At 46.1% G+C, this 25319-nt stretch overlaps 1 protein-coding gene across 1 annotated transcript in view; it reads right to left on the reverse strand.

Moving 5' to 3' along the window:
- Positions 1-631: 631 nt before the first annotated feature.
- Positions 632-25319, reverse strand: part of LOC125947812 (uncharacterized) — a 114177-nt gene continuing 89489 nt past the window's right edge. Inside the window, exons 4-7 of the mRNA XM_049673213.1 lie at positions 10080-10205; positions 8557-8619; positions 6813-6944; positions 632-2290 (exon numbers count right to left, since the gene is read on the reverse strand). Coding sequence (XP_049529170.1) covers positions 1515-2290; positions 6813-6944; positions 8557-8619; positions 10080-10083 — 975 coding nt within the window. The 5' untranslated portion in view covers positions 10084-10205 and the 3' untranslated portion in view covers positions 632-1514. The remainder of the gene's footprint in view (positions 2291-6812; positions 6945-8556; positions 8620-10079; positions 10206-25319) is intronic.

Raw genomic sequence — 25319 nt, forward strand, 5'->3', positions numbered from 1 at the left:
ACGCAACTGCGTCTGCGAGAAAAGTTCACTTTCCCCGCGTTCGCAGCGAGCAGGCGTCTCTCAAAGGCGCAACACTTTTCTCATAATACAAAATTTTTATTCCCACAAATATTTGATGAGTATTTTTTATATAAGCACATGCATGGTTGTTATTGCTGTTGTGAAAGTAAATAAATAGTTATTCAATGGCGCTAAATCAGGCAGAACGATGCATACCCTGGTGGTAAACCATGCTTCAATCTCAAAGTCATACAAACTTTATTCAATGTATTATGCATTGTATAAAACACAACATAAATAAAATTAATTTTTGCACAAAAATGTTTTAATACAGCTTCGTTTACTGCGCCGCATGCAAACGCCACCAGTTTCAAGACAGAAGTCAATCCGAAGCCTGTACTTCCCATCATTCCCATGTAGGTTGAGGCGACGTTCAGGAGAACCCCCGTAGACACTAGCGCCACTTTTCCCTCTAGGTTTTTTATTTAGAAACTCTATGGTCCCTCGTATCAGCGGTATTGGTTACGATGGCGACACTCACTGTTGTCTACATGGTGCACGCTGACCGATTCCCCCTCATGAGTACGTATAATATAGAACAGGTCTCTCTAGCAGGTGCAATGAATACAACGCTGTCAAACAATGCCTCTATGGCAGTTACAGTGGTTGCTGAAGGCGTTGCTTGGGTACAGCGTTGTCATCTTTGTTAAAATAAATCCCAACTCAATGTCGTTACGTACGTTGCCAAATGTTGTGTATAAAGCGGAGATTTCCCTTGATCTCGAAGTTAAGAAATAATTTCGAAATAATGATCTACAGCTCAATAATAACGGTTTAGTTACATGTTAAACTATATTGGGTATGTGATCACTTTGTTGTTCTGTTTGGCTGACGAGGTGTACTAGATTGTGATTTTACCGGCATTTCTTAACTACTCTTCGGTATTTATTATCTCAGCCTCTGAAATCTTCTTGACTTCGGCTTCGTGCAGCAGCCAAGTGCTTGCTATTGATGGTAGTAGGCCGTCGAAGTTACTGCCCAATGCCTTGACGCTGTCGTCGATGAAGAGGTGGCCGGGATTGCGATGATCAACGCCCCAGGTTTTTTCCTTTCCTATCCCGTAATCGCAGCACCGGTGGTAGTGGTTGATCACTAACTCATTGCTGTCCACGTAGACGGCTTCTTCAGACGCGCGACAGAACTCGGTGATCCTGTGTATCGCTGCAGAGCAGACAGCGCGAGCGCGAGCGATGTACTTGAGCGTAAAGTTGTGCTTGATTACGCCCGAATGAGCGTTCAGGATCCGGGATCGCAGCGGCAGCACGCCTCGCCGAACGTAATCGTGGTTCAATTGGTGCTCGAAGCAAAAGACTCGGTTCCTCGGAACGAGGCTGCCCACTTTGCCCGCTCCTCGCCTGCTTTCGACGCTCTCGATCAACGCCGACAGGTTGCCACCGTACTTAGCGCCTGGGACTAGGAGTTCATCGAAGTCGACGTTCACGAAGTACTCCGTCTTAAAGCGGGACCGGAACGCGCAGTCTGACAGCATCGCGGCCTCGCCCCAGCCGACGTTCGAGTCGTTGTACGGGATGGTCAGTTTGAATGGCACCAGTGTGATGTCCCAGCCTTCGGCTTGCAGTCGCCCCACGAGCTGCAGCATGGGCTGGCTCATTTCCAAGTCGTAGAAGAAGAACGACTCGGGCGCCGATCATCCTGTAGTGAGTCACGAACTCTATGACCTCCCACAGCCTGAAGGTTCGCCCGTGCATGGGTCTCATGCACACGGAGCAGCACTTGGCGGGCGCTGTTGCAGGTGGACTCTGCACCGGCAGCTGCACCTGATCAGTCGAGGCTGTGCCAACGGCTCTGAGAGTTAGAGACACGGGTTTCCGAAGTTCAGCAACGCCTTGCAGAGGGCAGATCAGGTGAGTCCTGAGGAACGCGTGATGGAACTCTTCCGACATTTTTTTCACGAGCACGGGCGTTCGCAGCGACTGTCCGTCGGCGGTGCGAATGAGGCATTCGATCGCGCCTGTAGGCGTCGAGGACGAGTTGTCCAGCTTCATGTCTCTTCGCACGAGGCTGACGACGTGGACGCCCCAAATTGTAGCGTTCGCCAGATAAGCCGAGAAGACGTGGACCTTGTCCTTCAGCAGAACCCTCCACGACGTCGATTCTGCTCGCGAAGGTGCCTCGTCGCTGTTGTTCTGCAGCCGCCGGATCAGAGGCACTTCCCAGTCGTCCATGTACCTCGTCAGAAGCCGCTCGTTCTCATTCGGACACATCATCCCTGGAGAAAGTGCGCGAGGGATGAAAAAACAAGGCGCAGCTGACAGCTTCGGCCTACACCCCAAGTTTTTCACGACACTGAAAAGAAATTTGTGTCCCGAGTGTCTGCCAATGCGGATATAAATTATTTCTCTTCGTATACAAATATTTCCTTCCCGCGTTTTTCTTTTTGCATTTTGTACCCTCAGTGTAAGTGATCATTCCTTAGGCTCGTAACCAAGCGTCGAATAAAATCTCTCACCAGCTTCCTGTCCCTTTTATGAATAGCGCATTAATCGCACTGTGTTATCACGAGGTGTTATGCGACTTGCTGTGATCGCTCAGTAGATTTACGGCTCCTGGGCATTAATAAACGGTTTTGTTTCCCAGACACGACGTCCGCACTCCGACGGGGGCGGCATGCAAAAAAGGTAATATTGCCGAACTTAGGACAAGTGCAGTCACTATAGGAAGTGGGGTGAGGGGGTAATGACCTGGGTGCAGCCCGCTAACGGGGCCGCCACTCGAACCTATGTATTCTCGGTGGTTCTTGGCCGAATGCGGTCAAGGTCTGCACCCGGGGCAGATGAATGAGCCGGTGAAAAGAATGGGCTGAACCAGAGGAGTGCTGACGGAACAAGGTGCGTGGTGTAAGTTTTCAGGCACTTGTAATGACGATATGTAGCCATCTTAAATTATTTCACATTCACTTTACGAAAGGTCTAACGTTAAAGGACTAGACGAGAGCGGTGTGCAACAGAGAGCAAACGGGCATGGGCGATATTTTAACTGACATTAAGAGAAAGAAATGTAGCTGGGCAGGCCATGTAGTGCGTAGGATGGATAACCGGTGGACCATTAAAGTTACAGAATGGGTACCAAGAGAAGGGAAATGCAGTCGACGACGGCAGTAAACTAGGCGGGGTAATGAAGTTAGGAAATTTGCAGGTGCAAGTTAGAATGAGCTAGCCCAAGACAGGGGTAATTGGAGATGACAGGGAGAGGCCTTCGTCCTGCAGTGAACATAAATATAGGCTGATGATACGAAATGTGCGTTAAGAAATAGGAAGAAGCGACAAGAGAAAAGGAAGCGAAGGTGGGTCACGAAGAGCAGCCGCGCTGAGTGCCGGGAACAAGCCGAGTGACGTCACTGCTCAGGATGCAGGTCAAAAATTTCCGTTGTCGAACTTTATTTGGTGCACTCTATTGCAGTGTCTCTCGTATACTCTGTGTTTCCTCTGGATGTTAAGCTCTATCAACTCAAAAGTCAACAAAGTCTAAATAGTAACATCTTCGAAGGGAACAGCACCATATACGGGACATCATCATCAGCCTATATTTTATGTGCACTGCAGGACGAAGACCTATCCCTGCGATCTCCAATTTCCCATGTCTTGCGCTAGCGTATTCCAACTTGCGCCTGCAAATTTCCTAACTTCATCATCCCATCTGGTTTTCTACCGACCTCTACTACGCTTCCCTTCTCTTGGTGTCCATTCTGAAACCCCAATGGTCCACCGGTTATCCATCCTACGCATTACATGGCCTGCCCAGCTCCATTTCTTCCGCTTAATGTCAACTAGAATATCGGCTATGCCCGTTTGTTCTCTGATCCACACCGCTCTCTTCCTGTCTCTTAACGTTACTCCTAAGATTTTTCGTTCCATCGCTCTTTGTGCGGTCCTTAACTTGTTCTCGAGCTTCTTTGTTAACCTCCAAGTTTCTGCCCCGTATGTTAGCACCGGTAGAATGCAATGATTGTACACTTTTCATTTCAACGACAGTGGTAAGCTCCCAGTCAGGATTTGGCAATGCCTGCCGTATGCACTCCAACCCTATTTTATTCTTCTGTATACTTCTTTCTCGTGATCAGGGTCCCCTGTGAGTAATACGGGACAAGTTATTGGCAAACACAAACACAAAGCGCTGTGATGTGCGCGCTTTTACAGTGCTCGCTTGAAATATGTGGCCCTACCCACTAGCTCAGATTAAAACTTCACTAAAGGGTAAATTTGATCCTTCGAGAAATATGTTAATCAAAAAACAATTACACAACTTCTGGAGCATTTAAGTTCACGGAATATTTTCCCGAAAACCAGCAAGAGACAAGAAGTACTTTTTTCAGGCTGGTTTCTTCATACTGAATTCTCTAGTGCACTGCGCGAATTGTACACCACAAGGCGCAGGAAGGAGAGACACGAGATGAAAGAGCGCACACGACCATTTCCTTTTTTTTTTCTCTGAGTACCTAGAAGTCAATATAAAAGGCAGGTTGCACTTGCGCCGCCTGGAGAAAGCCGGGCATCTGTGAAAATGTCTCTTTTAATATTATTACTTGCATATCTTGTTAGCCTTCTTGAACAACAAGGTCAACCACATGTCCATTGAACCTGATACAAAAAAAAACGCACGTTGATCCGCCTAACTATGGCAATATCGAGAGAGCGCTGCGGATACAAACATTCAGCGCAATATCACACCCGAAGCAGGGAAGTCCGATTATATGACACCTGTGGCAAGTACAGAAAAGTAACATTGATTGAAAATCATGACGCTTGGAATTTTGCTGCACTCTTTCCTCTCTTGCGCCTCCCTTTTCTTCCGCAGCTGGCGGTGTACATTTCGCGCAGTACACTACAGAATTCAGCAAGAGAAATACAGAGAGAGGAGTTTAGTAACAAAAATTTTGCACAATAATCGGCTCTTCAGCTTTTGTGGAACATTTCTGTGTTCGGGGAAGGATCTTCAAGAACCAAAATTCAAGATTCATTTTATTTCTTTAGGAGAAAAATGGCCGGTACAGTAAATGTGCCTTACAGTAGCTTGACGTGGCCGGGGGCACGTTAAGCAAGAAATAGAGGACTTGGTACTGTTTTCCCATACATTATAAGCATACAAGCAGCACACATGCAGCATTTTAAATCACAGAAAACAAACCAAACTGTGAAAAAATCGTTCGTACATAACATCTCTAAAATAAAAATAAAGCACACAACACACTCACAAGTGAAAATAACGCTATAGCAGAAACATAAAAAAGACAATAAACATTAAAGTTCAGAAAATAATTCAAGACTACAAACGAATTAAATTCAAGCAAAATGCATAGCAGAAAAATAAACTATCACGGAGGGGGAAACTTACCTCGCGTTTGAGCATACCACAGGTTCAAAAAAGAAGCTGCAAATTAGTTTTTTTAGATGCATTTTCTTGCTCCCAAGCATCTGTCAAAAGTCTCCCACGAGCAGCAAAAATTATTCAAGATCACTCAATTTTCATTCAATCGCTCAAAACGTTTCGTTAATCCCCTGTCTTCTAATTGGATGCAAGAACATCGGTGTAAAGCGTTCGCTTTTTAACGCACGATTGCCTGTTTCCTTGTTTTTTCAGATGAGTGTTCGTGTTGCAGTAAAATTACAGTGATTACTTACGCGTGGTTCTGTTTGTGTAAGCATAAATGAGTCGATAGGTGGCTTTTTATATGTGTTCTTTGGTATGTTAGTGCGGTGCTACTTTCTCTAGACGTGTTAAGCGATAAATACAGCATAAAGCACTGCGATCAGGAGTGCACTGTGGAGCTTCTGGATAAGGAAAGACCTCCGGGCCTTGAGCCATGACGTCACGCCAGGAGACCGACCTATAAAACATCTAAAGAGCAGGTAAGCAACAAAGCTAGCAAAGGTGAGTATATATATATATATATATATATATATATATATATATATATATATCGCTGGTCCTCCCATAGCGCCCTCTCCCTCCCCTTCCCCTCCCCCCAATTTTCGTTTCAAAAAAGAAAGCTTTTCTTTTATTGGTCCTACGTTTTCCCGAAACAGTCGCGAATTCCACGCATAAATATTTCATGGGACACAATTTATGGCACTAATGGACGGTGGAAATTAAGTTCCTGAAGGTTATTATTCTTTATTATCAGTATCTGTCTCACTTGTACATAGTCCGCTTAGGTCGATTTCGATGCCAAAGCTTTCTTTTACTCAATGTTACACCCTCTTTGGAGATCATCTGTGAGTGATAATGTTTTGAATGCCTTCTGGTTGATTGATATTTTTAAAAACCGTTTCGACGCCTTGTGGTGCGAGGTAATACATGTGTTGCCAAGACTAGATACACGTACGTCGGTGCGAGCGGCTCTAAACGTGTTGATGCGTTACGTATAAGAGACAGGATTATGCGACAAACTGACTGTGCAACACTTTGCGCTGCGTGACACTGTATGTCTCTGTATGCGACATTGACACTGCGCGTGACCAGGTCGCGCCTTGAAAGACTGTTTGGCAGCACCCGCACGTACGGATTCTTCCATTATTTCATCATTTTGTCTCATCCTTTCGTCCCCTTTTCCGCTTATCCGTTACAGTGTAGCCAACTGGAGACAACCTCTGGTTAACCTTCCTGTCTTAGCTTTGCTTGTATCTCGCTCTTTTTTTTTCCTTGCTCCAATTTCCACTGCCCAACAACACGTCAGACAGCGAAGCAACGCTTATACAATAAACTGTTATAAACCCCAAAAGATAACCGCTTACCGGAAGCCTCCTCCGCCTCAAATAGAAAAGGTGCCGCGAATGAAGCAGACGGCTTCACCGTCGTCCAGATCAGGTACGTCACTCCACAGACGATCAGCGCGCAGGCCAGAGTGGATTGCGGTCGAGGTGATGCTGCGCATGCGCATGGCAATTTCAAATATAATCGCTCCCACATGAGCCCCGTCACGAAATTACGCGGTACCGTCGCCTTTTTACATCGCCTATATATACGTAATCATTGGTCGACTGTTGCCCTTGGCGGCTGATATGGTGGTTAGATGCAATCGATCAAAGCTTTAGATGCAATCGGAGTTTCACCATCATCATCATCCTCATCGTCATTTCGCGCCCACTGCAAGACAAAGACCCCCTCCAGCGACTTCTAATTATTCCTGTCTTGGGTAAGCTGACTCCATGCTTTGCTTGCAAATTTCGTTACCTCATCCAGCGCCACCTAATCCTTTGCCATCCCCGTCTGCGTTTCTCTTCCCTTTGCACCATACTAATACTAAGTTCACCGCCGGTCATCTGTTCTAGTCGTTAGGGAGTTTTTACCTTGTCCGTAAACGCAATGCCCTTTTCGGAATACCGGGTTACCGGAGATGTAAACGCTAGTGGAAGTGTTGGTAGCGCCACTTGGTGGAGCAGAGTTGAACCTGGGAGGACACAAAGCTATTATTGCAGTAACCAGGTATATTCTAGTTAGCAGCTGGTGTAAATTTTTCGCAGCGGTGTGATCGTAAACATGCAGCTTATCTTTTTTTTTCGTTTGTTTGTTTGGTTTTCGACATGAAGGCCCACGTAATACTAAAGCATGTTTAATTGACGCGTTGTGGATGAACGAGGTGTCACAAGATGTTGATGCCAGCGTTGTCGCGGCAGCTCACGCCTCCAGTATCCCGATATTAGGTGAAGATTAATATTTTCACGGCACAAGCTATAGACTCTCGAGTCCTATGCGTGCTGAGTCTCCGGCGTGTGGTTTCGGGAATTCGACATGAACTATTGGCCATGGGCACACATTACTGCGGCGGTGCTGAATCGCGCTGTTTTCGGTGCTGAATCAGGCTTTTTTGCACCTCTTCTGGCCTCGCCGGTACTCTGCCTTCAATAAGAGTGACCATTAGGCTGCTCCAGAAGCGTGATTCACTAATCCGGTCGACCTTAATATTCTTGTTTAGAGCCCCTCTCAAAGGAAGTCGCAACATTTTTTTTTCAATGCATCGCATTTCTTGGCGAACATTTGCCACTTTGAGATTATATCTATCTATCTATCTATCTATCTATCTATCTATCTATCTATCTATCTATCTATCTATCTATCTATCTAGCCGCCTACGTCTTGGAGCTCTCATGGTCCTTTCGTTAACTTGGTATGTACCAAAATTAGCATAGTATGACAAGAGTGTATGACGAACATAAATTATAGGTCATGACATGAATGTCATGACCTATCATTTATGACCTCATGTCATGACATGAATGTCATGGCATGCGTGTCATGTAGGTCCTGAAACCGCCTACGTATTGGTGCTCTCATGGTCGTTACGTTAACTTGCATGGTAGGCTCCCCGCACACTGCTTTGCATAACATCGATTCCGACAGGGCGTGGGATCTGCCGGCTCTTTTTTTTTTTTTTTGTTTTTTTTTTTTTTTTGCCACTGCTTAACGCGAAATCGCGCGAGTATGCTTCAAGCGCAAAAAGCGCAAAAAAGGCGTGAGCATGCCCTTCCGCCGCCGTACCTGGTTCATCCATTTCTTCGCTCGTTCTTCTTTCCGGGTGCAAGACGCTGAACTTTGGCGCGGCTAAAATTGCGAGGCAAACTATATTAGTTAGGGAGAAAAATACATGAGGTCACTAGCTCAATTTCGCACAGGGGATGACTTGCTTATACGGTAGCTGCTCCGCACATTTTGCCGCCTTTTATGTATTGCATGCATAAGAGGCGGCAGGACAGACTACAAGTCCACAAATATCAATATTATACGACACTACGAATAGCTACAAAAGACTACACCATGTTGTTCGAGAGCCGCATAAAAAAACCGGAGTTTCACGCGTCGATGGCAGTGGCCACATTCCTCCTTTCTTAAAAATGCTTGTCTGGCTTCCGAGGTCGGCAGATGCCTTGCTTCGTAAGAACGCTCTGCCTGCTTTGGCTCAAGCTATACCTGATTATAGTACACATTTAAAAATGCAGCAAACCGTTACAGCCGGACTGAGTAGCCGGTAGCGAGCTGGAAGTAAATCCGAGACTCGCCAACCGCAGTTAGAGTAGCCACCGTAGCTAGGTCACCCATGGTGTAGACAGTAGACAGCATAACGTAACGAAGATGCAGTGGCTTCAATGCCAATAGGCAAGAGATGGCCTTCTCTCCGGAGTGGCCTGCGCACACATAATATTGCATTCTGTATGTGTCCACCTAGTGGACCTGTTCATTTCGCCTGCTACTGAAGTTCTGATTGGCTAGGCTGAGGTACACGTCAGATGGAGACCAGCACCCCCAGCCTATCATCCCTTCAGCAGCAGACGAAATGGCCATGTCCACTTGGTGGGTACTTACAGAATACACCTCCTCCCCCCCGCCGAATGAAACCTTCTTCTCTCTTCTGTGCATCACGTTAGTGATTAGTGAAACGTATTTCATCACAACTGAAATGTGAGCTTCTTTGGTTTGCATATACACATAGAAACGTCTGGGCAGCCTACACTCAGGAAGATAATAACACGTATAATGTCGTATAACAACACCGCATAATAACACCGTGAGCTGGCCACTTCGGCCATGGGGAGGCTGTCTGCACAAACTGTGGAGATCTCCCAGTGTCATATCGCTTTCCGAAGTCGTTATTCGCGAAGCGGCAGAAACAGCGCCGCCAGGTTTTCTCCCTCCCAAAAATGCTTCCTGGGCCAGCTGCCGCAAAATTGTGATTTCTCATACCGCGTTATGGTCAGTAATTGACAAATCGGGTTTGGAACATTACATTTTTCATGCTCTCGATAAATAAGAACGCATGTTTGTTTCGAATACTTTGATACAAGATCGCGGATATTTTTTGGCGCGTGCGTTTTGCAAATTTAATCCGACGTAATGGTAAGATACCCGATCACGCATCCAATTGACCAAATTAGCATGCCTTCGAGTTCGTGGAGCCAATAGAGTAAACTCATCTAAATCTATTGCCCTGACTAGTGGAATTCACGGCAAGAACAACGGAAACTCGTTTGATGCATGACATGCAAGAATTAAACGAAGCCACTTACTCATCTTTGAAGCGGCCCTCTCGGTCGGTTGTAGGTCGGTTGGTTGTTTGATTGGTCCCAGACGATATGGCTAAACCCACTACGGGCGATAGATCATGAATAGGGAAGTAGTAGAGAAAATAAAAACTGAAGAAGAAATTGTCAACATAAAGACAAGATATTAAAGGAAAATATTCATATACATGAATGAATAACCACAGTAAAAGAGCTTAATTCTCTGAAATATGCGGAAATAAGTTTTAGCGATATATATTAAAGATGAGATAATATTGTTAGTCATTTATGACGAGAGAGAAAAGAAAACGTGGAAAAAATTAGCTCGGCAGTCTCTGTTTCATCTATAAAGCTAAACATGGCTTCAAGTGCGTTCCTGTTGCAGCAACTTTATGCCGACTACCCTAGAAAGAATATCACGGGTAGCGTAAGGCCCAGCCCAAGTAAACGAAGGTCCCCGGGACCTTCCAGAAGTCGCTTCCTTTGAATTCTATACCTACGACATTTTAAAAGCAAATGTTCCGGGGTTTCAGGTTCACTGCAATGATAACATTAAAAAGTTATGGGGTTTTACGTGCCAAAACCACGATCTGATTATAATAATAACATTTAATAGCACGTGTTAACTCATGGGGATTGGCCAAGAGTCAAGCAGATTTTACATATGTGTTAAGTGAATCAATTTATAAATGCATAATTTTGATTCTTCAATTTTGTGCTACCGTCATCTTCTTCACTTCTCTAGCTAAAGGCTCCTCGCTCAATGGACGCTCTGGGCCCATTCTTGGTTGGTTGGTTCATTGGCTTTCCTCTACGAGTGGCTCATACTCACTATGGTGGATTGGCCAAGAATCGACTGAGTTAGGAAAATAACTCGAGTCTAAAAATGAGCACTACGTTAGTGTTGAATTTCTCATTAGTTAATGAGAAGATCCGAAGAGACAAAAAAAAAATGACGTCAGGCACTGACCTCCACTAAAATTACTCGACTATCAGTGAAGTCAGATAGATGTTTAAATAAGAATTTAGATAAGAATGTAGTAAAGAAGTCGTGCTGATTCAGTTACAAACCTCACAACAGCTGCACCAACATCCCCAAATTCTGTTCATTTCACTTTTGGTGATTTTGATGCCGACCTATTGACTTCTCTGTAGCTGACTTTTAAATTTTAACTGTCTGTTACCCAGTTCCTCACTTGCTGCCTCTTCTGCGTGTCTATCCTAACACCCACTCAGTGGCACATATAGCTAGTACTGACTGATAAGTTAACGGGAAGCCAGGAATTATTATGTTTTCATTGCAAACCTTGGCCAATCCCCACTAGTGGGTACGTGCCATAAGTTGAAGGCCAAGACAACAACAAAAAACCCCGCCCAAGAACTCCGTACAGATGGTTCACCAGCGAAGCTGAAACGTGTGGCCCCGGTGCTTATCACTGGGTTAATCCCGACGGTGTATTAAAGTGAGTGAGTGAGTGAAATAACTTTATTGAGGTCCAGAGAAGACGCAGGGGACACCCCGCGCCACCCGGCTAGTCCCACGTAGGGACCGGCAAGCCGAGCTTGACGGCCCGATCGCGGGCACTCTGGACGGCCAGGGTTTGGTCGTTGAGTTCGGAGCTGCCCAAAAGCGCAGCCCACCTATCCTCGCTGAAGGCGGAGCCGATGGCTTCACACTCCCACAACACATGGTTAAATGTTGCCGTTAGTCCACAGGCAGGGCAGTCCGCACTGGGATACCTTTCAGGGTATATAGCGTGAAGAACCGCAAGGTTAGGATACGCACGAGCTTGTAAAAGTCGAAGGGTCACCGCCCGCGCCCTGCATAAGGCAGGGTGCGGGAGGGGGAATACCCGTCTTGACAGATAATAATGCTTAGTGATTTCATTATACGTCATCAATGGTTCCCCGCGGGGTAGGGGGACTGCGGAGGCGGCGAGGTCAGTGAGTCCTCGCGCGGCCTCGTGCGCGCTCTCGTTAGGGTTAGAGGGAGAGCCCTCAATCGACCCCATGTGAGCGGGAAACCAAATGAGAGAATGCGGAAAGATACTTTTCAAGCTTTGGAGAATGCGAAGGGCCTGAGGGGAGACCATCCCGGTTTGGTAGGCCTTAATGGCCGCCTTAGAATCGCTATATATTACCTCTCTGCGACCATCGAGCACAGCCAGCGCGATTGCAACCTGTTCGGCTACAAATGGCTTCGAAGTGCGTACTGTAGCGCAGCAAGTGATCTTGGAATTAGAGTCGACGATGGAGACGGCGAACGCCTCTTGTTGGACATAGGCCGCGGCATCCACGAAGCTTGCCTCAATGTGGTTGTTACGTACATGTTCGAGTAGAGCTCTACCCCTGGCCCGACGTCTGCCGACGTTGTGTGCGGGGTGCATATTGCGGGGAATGGGCGCGATGTGTAGTTGAGATCTGATGTTGCTGGGAATGCGCACGGCGTCGGGGCAATGGTCGACAGGGTAGAGGTCCATCTCATCGAGTATCTTGCGGCCCGCCGGGGTGCCGGATAGCCTGAGCAGCTGTGAACGCTCTTGCGCCTCTATTATTTCTTCGAGCGTGTTGTGCACTCCGAGCTTTAACAGGTATTCGGTGTGAGTGCTCACAGGTAAGCCGAGGGCAAGCTTGAAGACCTTTCTGATGAGGGAATTTAACTTGTTCCTCTCTGCAACATGCCAATTATGCATGGCTGCCGAGTATGAAAGGTGGCAGAGCACAAAAGCATGTATAATGCGGATGAGATTGTCCTCCTTGATTCCCCGGTGCCTGTTGGCGATCCTCCGGATGAGGCCGAGAGCACTCTCTGTTTTGGCGATGATCCTTCTGAGTGCGGCACCATTGGCACCGTTAGACTCGATATACATCCCCAATATTCGGAGCGAGTCCACTCTCGGCACCGGGGACCCGTCACCAGTGAAAAGCCGTATTTCGCTTTCGGACGCTGGTTTCCAATCACGATGGCCACCACCTCTGGGTCTTTTCTTGTAGAGAAGTAGCTCAGACTTGGGTGGAGAACATCTGAGCCCAGTGGGGCGTAGGAAGCGCTCGGTTGCATCGATGGCGCTCTGCATGGCGTCCTCAACTTGGCCGTCACTCCCGCCAGCGCACCAGATGGTGATGTCATCTGCGTAGATGGTATGGTTGATTCCTTGAATCTTGGCGAGCTCCTTGGAAAGCCCGATCATTGCGATGTTGAATAATGTTGGCGAGATGACTGAGCCCTGAGGCGTGCCGCGTGAACCGAGGGTGATTTCTTGCGAGAGGTATCTTTCGATCTTGAGCTTGGCAGTTCTCTGGCTAAGGAATGATCGGACGAAATCGTAGACCCTCTTTCCAAGCCCGAGGCCGGTAATAGTCTGGAGAATGAATTCGTCTGAGATATTGTCGAAAGCCTTCTCCAGGTCTATTCCAAGTATTTCTCAATTATTGGTTATGTCTTTAGGTTTCTTATGAGGTTACACAGACGTTCGGCCGCGACGGAGAGAACGACGTCACTGACGGTATATGCCCGCAGTCCGCCGTTGCCGCATTGACGCTTGCGATTCTTCAAAATTAAATTGCTTCAAAATTAAATCTGTCCGTCACGTAAGACAATGAATGGCTCATACCCCCTTAAGCAATGACTCATACCCTCATAAACGTGTCCTCCCCATTACGACGACAGAAGAGAAGTTAAATTCTCCACTGGAATTATGAGAGGCAACGGAGCCACCTGTGGAAGAAGACGACGGCGACAAACGCGGGAGCGGTGGTACGAGCGCGTTCGCGCGATTGCGCCGAGGGGCGCCAACGAGCCAGCTGTGGAAGAAGACGACGGCGCTCGAGCCATTGCTGATGATGATAGTTTTCGGCGTACAGGCGACAGACGGACGAATCGGCTAGCCACATACAGCTTCGCTGTAACAACAAACCATTCTGGAAGATTGGCCAAGAATGTTCAGATATCTACTGTCACATGCCCAGCTGCACATATTCAGTGGCCCCAGTTTTCGTGAAAGAGGTCAGATGCGGGCATACATCATACATGCGTGCTGACGTGTCGGACCTAGCTCTTGTTGGCTTGCACTGTTGGCCGGGTTGGTTAAATATTGGGTAGTTTTTGGGTAGTTTTTTTTATTACTATGTTTACTTCTTTTTTTTTAGTTTACGTTGAAGCAGCTCCTTTTCTTTATTTTGGTACATTTGAGACCGCACTGATGTCCAGGAATTCTCCTCGACAGGAAAGTTCCCTTGGTCAGCCTCTCTAGAAAATGATTATCTACGTCTAGATCTCTTTCTCTGCAGCGGCGTGAGCAGCATACCCGTCGGGTTAGTGCCCTTGGGTGGGGCTCGATCATATTGAACAACTCTAAAGCCATCCAAAAACAATTACATGCGGTGACTCCCAACTACCAGAGCATCACTAATGTCCGGCAGTTTGGTCGAGGTGGGATAGTGTGCGGTCACCAGACCAGGCATGTGTAGCGGACCTGATGAAGTGTTTCTTATTTGCCTTCATCCCGGTGAGTGCGTATATTCCACCGCATCTTGCATGCACGAAGGGCATCGTGCGTGGCGTCGACTCGCAACTAAGTCCGTTTGAGTCCTTGGAGAAGCTCTCTATGGCAGGCGTGGTATCTGTTTACCGCTTAAATGGTGTTGTGGACAAGAATAGAGTCCCCACTAAGTCAGTGATTGCGACTTTTGCCGGTACTTCTTGCCCATCGGAAATTACAGCGTTGTCTTTAGTGTTCGGAGTCGATCAGCTGGCGTCGCGTCCTCTACAATGGCGGAATTGCTGGCGATATGGCCATAGTGCTGGCGGTTGTAAATCTGGTTTACGATGCTGCATATGTGTCGAGGGTCACTCTAACGGTGATAGTACGGCCCAAGATTAGGTAGGTAGGCAGGTACAACTTTATTCGACAATAGGTGTGGTTCAAGGGCCCAAGATTAGAAGTGTTGCCTTTGTGATGGATCACATCCTGCTGATTATTCAAACTGTCCAGCTCGAGTGCAAGAAACGCTGGTGTTAGAAATAACTGAAAAAAGGATGTGTTCTAGGAGAGAAGCTGTTGCCACTGTTAAGGGGAGGACTCACGAGCACGCTGGCGTTACAGCACGTCAACTTTCTTTCACAGACGCGACTATTTCGCAGGCAATTGACGATGCAGTTAAAAAAATTACCAGTCCTTCCCCTGTCGAGAAAATGGGAGTAAGCGAAGCTTGTCGTGTGTGCACCTGAACTAATACTTTCACGTAGTTACGAGGCGTGCACTACCGTTGTCGGGCTCCTGGAGGGCAAGGCGACGCTGTCTCAGGTGTTCCGCTTCGTTTGCCCTGAACTCAGGGTCGGTGGCTGTTCGCCGACGTTTCGCCTGGACTTCGGAAGCCCTCACACTAGAATCGGTACGTCGACGACGAGCCCTTTCCCGAGCGAGTTCGAGGCTCCGTTGCTTCAAACGCAACCTGCTCCTCGGCGGAACGCACCACGCGCGGCCTTCGCATCCGAACGCCGAGATCAAGGTCGATCCAAATGGTCGCGAAGCTTCGGGCGAAAAGCGGTTCACAACGAATTGTCACCGACATCAGCAAGGGTGGTTATGGGAGCACCGTTTGAAGCGCGACTATGTTTGGAAGGAACAAACATTGCGAAAAAAACGTTTTTTTTTAATAAAGCGATACACAGTTAGATTCATTCAACGAAAATAAAATTCCCAATCAATTTTACATACGCATGGCGAGAAAAGAGCGATTCTATTTTACTTGATCATTATCAATACATACCTTTTTTGAGCGCCCACTGTAAGAGCGCCCACCGATACGGGCGGGCGTTGACGCCGCTATCACTTGCAATGCAATGCAGTTCTTGAAGTGGGCAGAAAGGGGCACTTGTAAAGTTCGCCGGTTACAATACGCCCTCCTCACATGTTGTGTTGCTTTGCTTGTCGACGTTTGTCTGCATTTGGTGACGCGTGTAATTTCATTGTTTCTTAACCTGTTCAGTCAAAAGTAGTGAGTTGCGACCGCCAGATAATTGTTCACTTTAGTTGTTTTCGTGGGACAGCGCTGGCCGACGGGCTTGGCGTCCGACGAAAGGACGATCACTCTACGCCCAAAGCGTTCGTCGGCCTCCAAACAAAGTATGTTCTGCGCAAGGGTGCGGTTTCGACACCCGTATGGCTGAACTTTTCCTTCATCGGTTTCCGCGCTGAAAGCTCGAAACGCCCATCACGTCGAATGGCGGGGCATTTGAATATACAGCTGTAACAGCAGGACCCCGAAAACAAATTTCGCGCCTTTGAGAACAAAATGACGTCACTTCTGTTTTAACGGATATGCCGTGACATTATTTTTTCCCCGCCGGAAGTGTTCCCTCCTTACACAGATGGCGCTAAGCACCATGAACCGCCGATGAACCGCCATGTTTTGAACGTATGGGCTTCTATGGAACCTTCGCTACTTTGCCGAGACTGATCTGAGGCGAGGGAAGCCCGGCGGAGCGCGCGCCAACCCCCTTTCCTTTCCTTCCCTCTTCGCGACATACCAAACGACCTTGATTGGTCGCGCGCGTCACGTGATCCGGCACCGGCTTGCTTTCCCCGCACCTGCTCTACTCTAGAAGCAGCCGTGTTATTTAGCGGCAAACCACCACCACCGCCACCGACACTTGTAAGGCAATACAAGCTTCGCTTAGAAAGCAATGGCAAACGCAATGGAGCGATTAGTAGTGAGCACCTCTGAATGCATATACCAAGTGGTCAATAAATACCCAGATTGCTAATCTTCTGCAGATAACACCACTACTGACTCCTGACACTCCTAAACTGCCACGTAATAGAGAAGTTAAAGATATCAATAATGTTGGCGCCTTTCCCTCTGCCACGAGAGCTCTGAGTCTTCGTCGAACCCTGGCCATCAACGTACACTAGACTTGCACGACTCCACAGACGTTGACCTGGATGTACGAGCTCAAGAACGCAGCCGGTCCCCGTTGAACCGAGCTTCTTCTATGGCCCCTCAGGTCCAAAAAGTCGCCGCCCAGTAAAGTTCTCAAGGAGAACATTTTGGAGAAGGTTGTTGCTACTGCAATACTATCCTCAAAATAGGATCCTTGAGAGTATTACAGTGAAACTCTTTCGATATTTGCTGCTTATACAGATTGACATTGTTTTACCGTTCAATTAAATCCCGACATAATCTTGTTGCAAGAAACTTCGCTTACCCCAGATAAAAATTTTTATTTCAAAAATTATCCTTCATTCCGATCAGATCGATCTTCGAGAGGAGGTGGTCTACTCACACTGATGTCTTCCATAATTTGCCATAAGGCAGCGATAGCTCTAAAGCTCCTGTGCCCCGAGTTTGAAATACTAGTGTTAGAGATAAGACTTCCGGCCTGTCGGACATTTTTTATAGCCAATACATATTTTCCTTCGGGTGTCCACGACACGCGCCCTTTAGATACTATAATTACTACTTGCGGAAAGGATATTTTACTAGCGGGGGACTTTAACTCCCATCATATTACATGGGATTAAAAACAGATCAGAGTGGCACTCGCTTGTGGGATTGCTCCCAGGACAACAATCTAACATGTGTACATTCAGGACGACCTACTTTCGTCAGCGGTCCGGCTGCTTCTGCCCTAGACTTGACTTTTGCAAGCTCAAGCCTCTCCCTGTCCGCGTAGTCAACTGTTGATCATGCCACAAATAGTGACCACATACCGGTCATATTTAATATTATACATCCAGTTACTACCTTAATTTCTAATGTGCGTACTTTCATAAATTACAATAAATTTCAAAATTCGTTGCGATCCTCTTTGGCTTCTCTGACTGATCTTAGTCTCAAATCGAAATCACTGAGCATTTGTTCTGTTTAAAGGGTTCCAGGAAAAAGTCCGAATTTGTGGTACAATCGGTTAAAACTCATTCTTCTCCTTCGTGGAACGATGATTGTTCTCGTGACTACAGGCGAAGGAAGGCAGCTTGGAAGGAACTGTTACATAATCAATGGCCTCAAAACTGGTTGGATTTTAAATTATATACACGTACCTTTAGGCAGACAGTGTTGAAGGCAAGAGATGAGTACGACGTTCAGCATTTCGAATTTCTTTCTAAATCAAATGATGAACCCGCACTGTGTAGCTTTCTGCGCGTCAAGAAAATGATTCCGCAGTTTTGTCTCCCGAAGAAAGAAATGATTCATTATAGGTAATCGCTAGAGGGCTAGAACGTCGCTTTTCTTCTCAACTCCCATTAGCTCCATTGATATTGCCAACTGAGGAAGAGTTAATGGAAATTTCCAAGTCTGAATTATCAGATCTCTTACTAAGCTTTCCATCAGAGGCTCCGGGCCCCGATGGAATCACTTCGTCTATGTTAAAAATTTTATATAAAGGATCACAAGATTATTTATTAGTGATCATCAATTATTCTGTCAGAAGGGAACAGCTTCCACTGGAGTGGAAAATTGCCAAGGTTATGCCATTGCTAAAAATCAGGGTGACGGTTATGTGTTAGACAATATTAGGCCCATCACGTTAACTTCGAATTTCGCAAAATTGATTGAAAGAGTTATCAATATTCATGTGATAAATTTTCTTGATGACCGATCGATTCTGAGTACAAAACAAATTGTTTTCAGATCACAGTGCTCACTATGACGGGCTCATATTGACCTTGAAAGCAGTATTCAGTTGGCACAGTGTCAAAGGCCATATGCGGCATTAGTCACCCTAGGTATCTCAAGAGCATATCATAGTGTTGATGGTGCCTTGGTGTCTTTGTTGGTTAGCTTCTTATCATATGACTAATGAAAATCGGGCCCTCGGTATCCTTTTATTCTTTGAGCTATATATACATATATATATATATATATTGTAGTGAAGACGAAGGCCCGGCGCTGCAGCCACATCGCCAGTCATCTGGGAAGCGCGAGCTAGAGATTGCCTGAGCTGCTCTCGTTGAGACACGCTGCAAACGCTGCCCGCTGCTCTCTTGTCCTGTGTTCGCATTAGATTCTGGTGGAGGTGCTGGGTACTCGTCGCCATCGACCACTTGATGCGATACGCATAAACAGCCGCTCTGCCTGCTGCCACAGCTCGCGATATATCATCCTTCCTACTGAAAAACTTTATTCTCCGTCACGGTGCACCTCGCGAACTTTTGAGCGATAGAGGACGTGTGTTCCTCTCCGAAGTCGTAAACGCGCTCCTTGCTGAATGTCGCATCATTCATCGCACCACCACCGACCATCCTCAAACCAATGGTCTGACGGAAAGATTTAATCGCACCCTTGGCGACATGCTCTCCAAGTACGTCGCCTCTGATCACACTGACTGGGACCTCATTCTGGCATTCATCACGTTCGCCTACAACACTGCACCACAGGTGGCCACAAATTTTTCCCCATTCTTCCTCTTGTATGGCCGCGAACCTCCGACTACCCTCGACACCATTCTGTCGTACAGACCCGATTCATCCGAATGTACGCCCATCTCTGAAGTTGCCCGCCACGCCAAGGAATGCCGTCAGCACGCCCGTTCCATTACAGCCGTCGACCAATGGCAACAAAAATCTCGACGTGACGATGATCATCCGCATTGTAACTTTCTTCCGGACTCCATTGTGTGGCTTTGGGTTCCTGCCGTTCCTGCTGGCCTCTCATCCAAGCTTGTATCTAAATATGAAGGACCCTACCGTGTTGTAGCGCAGACATCCCCTGTGAACTATATTGTCGAGCCTGTCACGCCACCTACGGACCAACGCTGTCGTGGTCGTGAAACCGTCCACGTACAACGCCTGAAACCGTATTACGACCCCATGATTCTATGTCCACCATGAGTCGCCAGGATGGCTCCTTTCCCGATGGGGGGTGATTGTAGTGAAGACGAAGGCCCGGCGCTGCAGCCACATCGCCAGTCATCCGGGAAGCGCGAGCTAGAGATTGCCTGATCTGCTCTGGTTGAGACACGCTGCGAACGCTGCCCGCCGCTCTCTTGTCCTGTGTTCGCATTAGAATATATATATATATATATATATATATATATATTGTAGCGAATAGAGACGCTAGTGGGACCAGCTCTAGTCTGCCAGACGCTAGTGGGTCCAGCGCTTTTGCTCGCAACGGCGCTCGTGCTTGAAAGCCGTCTCGTTTGACTGTCGACGTTGCGCTGCTCCGATCTCTAATAAACCCTTTACAATATATATATATATATATATATATATATATATATATATATATATATATACAGTGAAGTAGACGCGCGTATGAAGCGGTTTATTGACGTTTCGGACGGGGTCCGGCCTGATGAAGGCCGGACCCCGGCCGAAACGTCAATAAACCGCTACATACGCGCGTCTACTTCACTGTGAATATTTACCCGGATCCATAATCGCTTTTTTTCTGGTATATATATATATATATATATATATATATATATATATATATATATATATAGTCCTTACTTTTGACTTTATTACACTTCATATAGAGAGTAACTCAAGCATAAAACACTCAAACGTTCCAATTTGACCGTGTAATGCTGACTACATACATACACTGGTGAAAGCAAGTGCCTACATAGATTTTATTTTTTTAGTACTTAGTTACTCTAGCTGGTACAAGAATTCTTCTTTTCTCTGTATATATACGAGGGAAAAAACAGGAACGCGTGTATATCTTCGCCAAAAATCTGGCTCATGAAAGGCATTCTCCTGCTGTGACGTTAACCTTTAACTTTATTAACTAAAGTCAAAGCCAAGCTGAACACTGCTCTTCTGCATCCGCCTTGCACTTTTGAAATTCGGTTGTGCAAGTTTCACTCGCTTGATGCTTCGCAGGACAATTTCTTTCTCCCTTTTCAACGGTGTCACTAAGAGCGTCCCAACGGTAGCAGCCTGCAAAAATAAACATCATGAACCGGCAGTAATTGTATTCTTAGTTTTGCAAGTAATCTATAGAGTATGTATGCTCAAGAGAGATTAGCAATACGAAAACCACTGGTCCATTGGAAATGCTGATCAATAAAACTGCGTACAAGACCAAGATCTCACCAATGCTGGTAAAGCAACTGATAGGTTTAGCTATTTTCATCGACATGATAAAAGGGCATGTTGGCGCACTAATGATTTCTTTAGTGCGCCGGCTACTTTAGTAGGCCGGCTACTCTATGGCTGTTCAACAGGTGGCCCAGTCACATATACAGTTTTCTGTACATTTCACATAGTCTTGCAGATAAAAGGGAAGGACAGTTTACGCACACACAATGATGTTGTCACATAGAAGCCAAAGCAAGACCGCGACATTATAAAGGAACTTTTAAAGCAGCAATGCGAACAACAGTAATACCACGTATCACACGGAGCGACAGTACAAATAAAGAACACTCGTAATCAAAACGCTTTTCTACATGTGTGAATAACGCCCACCGATGCGACTGAGATTAGTCATCTTGCTCTTTTTTTCCTCGTTTCTCCCCTTCTTCCTATCTTCCATTTCTATGTTTCTGTCTCCGCCTTTCTAAAGAGAAGGCAGGCGTTGTGCCCCTTCCGGTGGCAGTTGCCAGCCTTGCTCCTCGCTTGCTCTTTCCTGTCAAATGTATATGTTTTCAAGCCAATAATAATAATAATAATAATAATAATAATAATAATAATAATAATAATAATAATAATAATAATAATAATAATAATAATAATAATAATAATAATAATAATATAATGCCGCTGTCTCCAAGAAACTGTTTTTATGCAATCGAAGCGCACTTTCGCATGAGTCTTGTTGGCCGCATAAACAATGATTATCCGGACATAAACAATGATCAGCTGTAGGAAGTGGCCATCATATACATTTTCGTTTATGAAAACTTGAGCAATGTGTGAATTTCTTGTCGGCCACCTAACGCAGTGTCTTTCACTATTCAAACTAGAGCAGTGCACGGGCCAGGTTACCGGAATGCCCGAGCACTGCCCAAAAGTACCGTTTACCAAACCTCTCCGTACAGATTATGACAATTGTTTATTGGCGCTGAGTCCCCTTCTAAACGGAACGCCGATAAATAGCCCCATATAGCCTGCTTGAGCTAATCAGGGATTATCCACATGCATAGGAGCCTATCATTCTGCCCATCTGTCTTGAATATTTTCTTCATTAATATATCAGCAGCAGCAGCAGCAGCAGCAGCAGCAGCAGCAGCAGCAGCAGCAGCAGCAGCAGCAGCCTATATTTATGTCCACTGCAGGACGAAGGCCTCTCCCTGTGATCGCCAATTACCCCTGTCTTGCGCAAGCTGATACCAGCTTGCGTCTGCAAATTTCCTAACTTCATCACCCCACCTAGTTTTCTGCCGTCCTCGACTGCGCCTCCTTTCTCCTGGTATCCATTCTGTAACTCTAATGGTCCACCGGTTATCCATCCTACGCATTACATGGCCTGCCCAGCTCCATTTTTTCCGCTTAATGGGAACGAGAATATCGGCTATCCCCGTTTGTTCTCTGATCCACACCGCTCTCTTCCTCTCTTAACGTTAGGCCTAACATTTTTCGTTCCATCGCTTTTTGCGCCGTCCTTGTTCTCGAGCTTCTTTCTTATAACCTCCAAGTTTCTGTCCCATATATGTTAGCACCGGTAGAACGCAATAATTGTACACTTTTCTTTTCAACAGCAGTGGTAAGCTCCCAGTCAGCATTTGGCAATGCCTGCCGTATGCACTCCAACCCAATTTTATTCTTCTGTAAATTTCCTTCCCACGATCAGGGTCCCCTGTGAGTAGTTGACCTAGATAAACGTACTCCTTTACAAACTCTAGAGGCTGACTGGCGATCCTGAATTCTTGTTTCCTTGCCAGGCTATTGAACATTATGTTTGTCTTCTGTAAAATAATCTTCAACCCCACTCTTACACTTCCTTGGTTAAGGTCCTCAATCATGCACTGTAATTCGTCCCCATTGTTGCTGAATATATATAGTGCACAATTACCTACGACTGTAAGAACTGTGGTTCTATAAATCTTTTTCCAGCTTTTTTTTTCACCAATACTTTAAACGTCCCCCGCTTATTTCGACTGCTGAGCAGTTAATGCTTCCAACTACTTTGAATCCCCGCTCTTGGAAGGTGGACTTTCCCTGCAGGTCTTCCTGCGTGAATATCTTGGCATTCCGGTACGACGTGCTGAGTCATTCCGGAACTTATGGTGCAGCTGACAAATGTCTCATCTTGTTACGAATATTTGATCCCGTATGTTATGGTGTTCAGGCAGCCAGCTCCGGCCTCAAAATGCAAGGCACTGCCCTCTGTGTTATCTTACATCTTTTTCCTCCTGATTTCTCTCTTGCCATATTCCTAAATCTCTATGGTCTCTTTTTTGTGTGTGTCCTATTGATGACTCCGGAATGTCTATTAGCAATTTCAATTAGGCTTGTACTTGGTTGCCAACTGTTATAGAAAGCATATTCGCTCCTTATAAACCGAATCTTTTCTTTGCGAATGATCGAACTCTAACAGCGAAAACAAAAAATTCTCACCTTTCCTCGATATGCCGGACAGGACGAAGCAAGCTGATTTCTTAAATTTCAAAAGCTCCAGCACCTGGAATTCTGAGCAGGCCAATTAAAATATTGTCAAAGAACCAAGAAATAGTGGACTTCAGAGCTGTAGATAGACTAAGATTAAACAACTGAACTTTAGGCGCATATCAAGTACAGATATATTCTTACCAACAAAGGCTTCGACATCAGAACTTGTAAAGGTAATAACAGCCGCTTCTTGTGAGATCGAAGAGCTTGATACAGTTGCTGTATAGACTACAGTTTTCCTGTCAAAAAGATCAATATATAACGAACGGACTTTCTTATGGAAATATTCATAACTGCAGGCGTCCTAAACGTAAACTAAATGAGAACAATACTTTATATACATGAACCAAGGTACACTGGTCATAATACTCGGTGAGAACTTCTCTTAGCAGTGAAGCGAACGTTAGGGTGGCTAGCTTCTGCACAATCGTTTTACTCCGCCAAGTAGAGTGGCTCCAGTTTGGTTCCAGTTTTATTTTCTTTACACGCTTTGCCTACCTGCATAACCTTTGTAGTAGCCCTAGTTGTTGGACGACTTCGCCTGCCACCTGGACTCTCCCGTAGTGAAGCAACTTTACTGTGTCGCGTGTGGTTGGGCGTCGCATTTACAAATTACTATTCATTCCTGAGCGGAATGGCTAACAGTGCGGCATAAAATTCGTGCGGGTGCGATGAGACGCTAGAGCACCTTCTGTGTCATTGCCCAGCGTTTGACGCTCAACGACGGATTCTCCAAGCTCTACTCAGCATGTTAGATAGCAGAGTGCTGTCAGAGGAAAAGATTCTGGGACCATGGCCTACGCCACAAAAGCTCTTCTTGACTTCTTGAAGGAGACTGAACTGTATGAGTGCTTGTGACAGTGGACCTTCCTCTGCGACTGACTCTGCGAATGACTGATTCTATTATTTGTTAAATTCTCGCTCGTTATCTATTCTTCCCCCTTCCCTCTCATCAAGCGTAGGGTAGCCAACCGGGCACGTCCTTCTTTCTCTCTCTCTCTCTCTCTAGTTGTTGGATAAAATTTGACGCAATGCTTATTAACGTGATAACGTTTAGGGCCCCGTGTCGCAGAAAATCCGGCGTCGGCAACCGGCGTGTGATCGCGGGGGGCCGAGAAAATCATCCAACCACATCGACCACACAGGCCCTCCACGTGGTGCAAGATTTTGGTGAACAAAAATTCAATTTCTCACAGTGAAACAAGTCAGAAAAATGGTAAAGTACGACTTTACCATTTGGCGTCGGATTCGCCATCGGATTATTTACCAATCGGCGTCGGATTGTAATTTGAATGTACGAGAAAAACTAATTCTGCTACGAGGAAACTCAAACACAAACCCCTTTTCCAGCATTTCTACCAGACCTGCGCGTCGTGACAATAGCAAACAATTATTAAAATAATAAAAAAAGGTGCTAGGGCCTTCACATTTTATAAGACCACTTAATTGCCCCTTGAAAAACGACTTTTCAGCAATGCATTTCAGTTTAAAAGTGAAGCCGACTTTAAAAGAATCAGTGTAAGCTTGGTCTTTGTAAGCTGGCTTTCCCACATTCAGTGTTGCAGGTGAATGAAGCCTGCTTGCCGTATGCGAACGATGCGATGCGATAGGGATGGTCGATTAAATTTTTTAATCTATTAACGATTAATAGTTCGTCGGTTTAGCGTATAATCAATTAATC

Source organism: Dermacentor silvarum, chromosome 8 (genome assembly GCF_013339745.2).
Source record: "Dermacentor silvarum isolate Dsil-2018 chromosome 8, BIME_Dsil_1.4, whole genome shotgun sequence".
NCBI lineage: Eukaryota > Metazoa > Arthropoda > Arachnida > Ixodida > Ixodidae > Dermacentor > Dermacentor silvarum.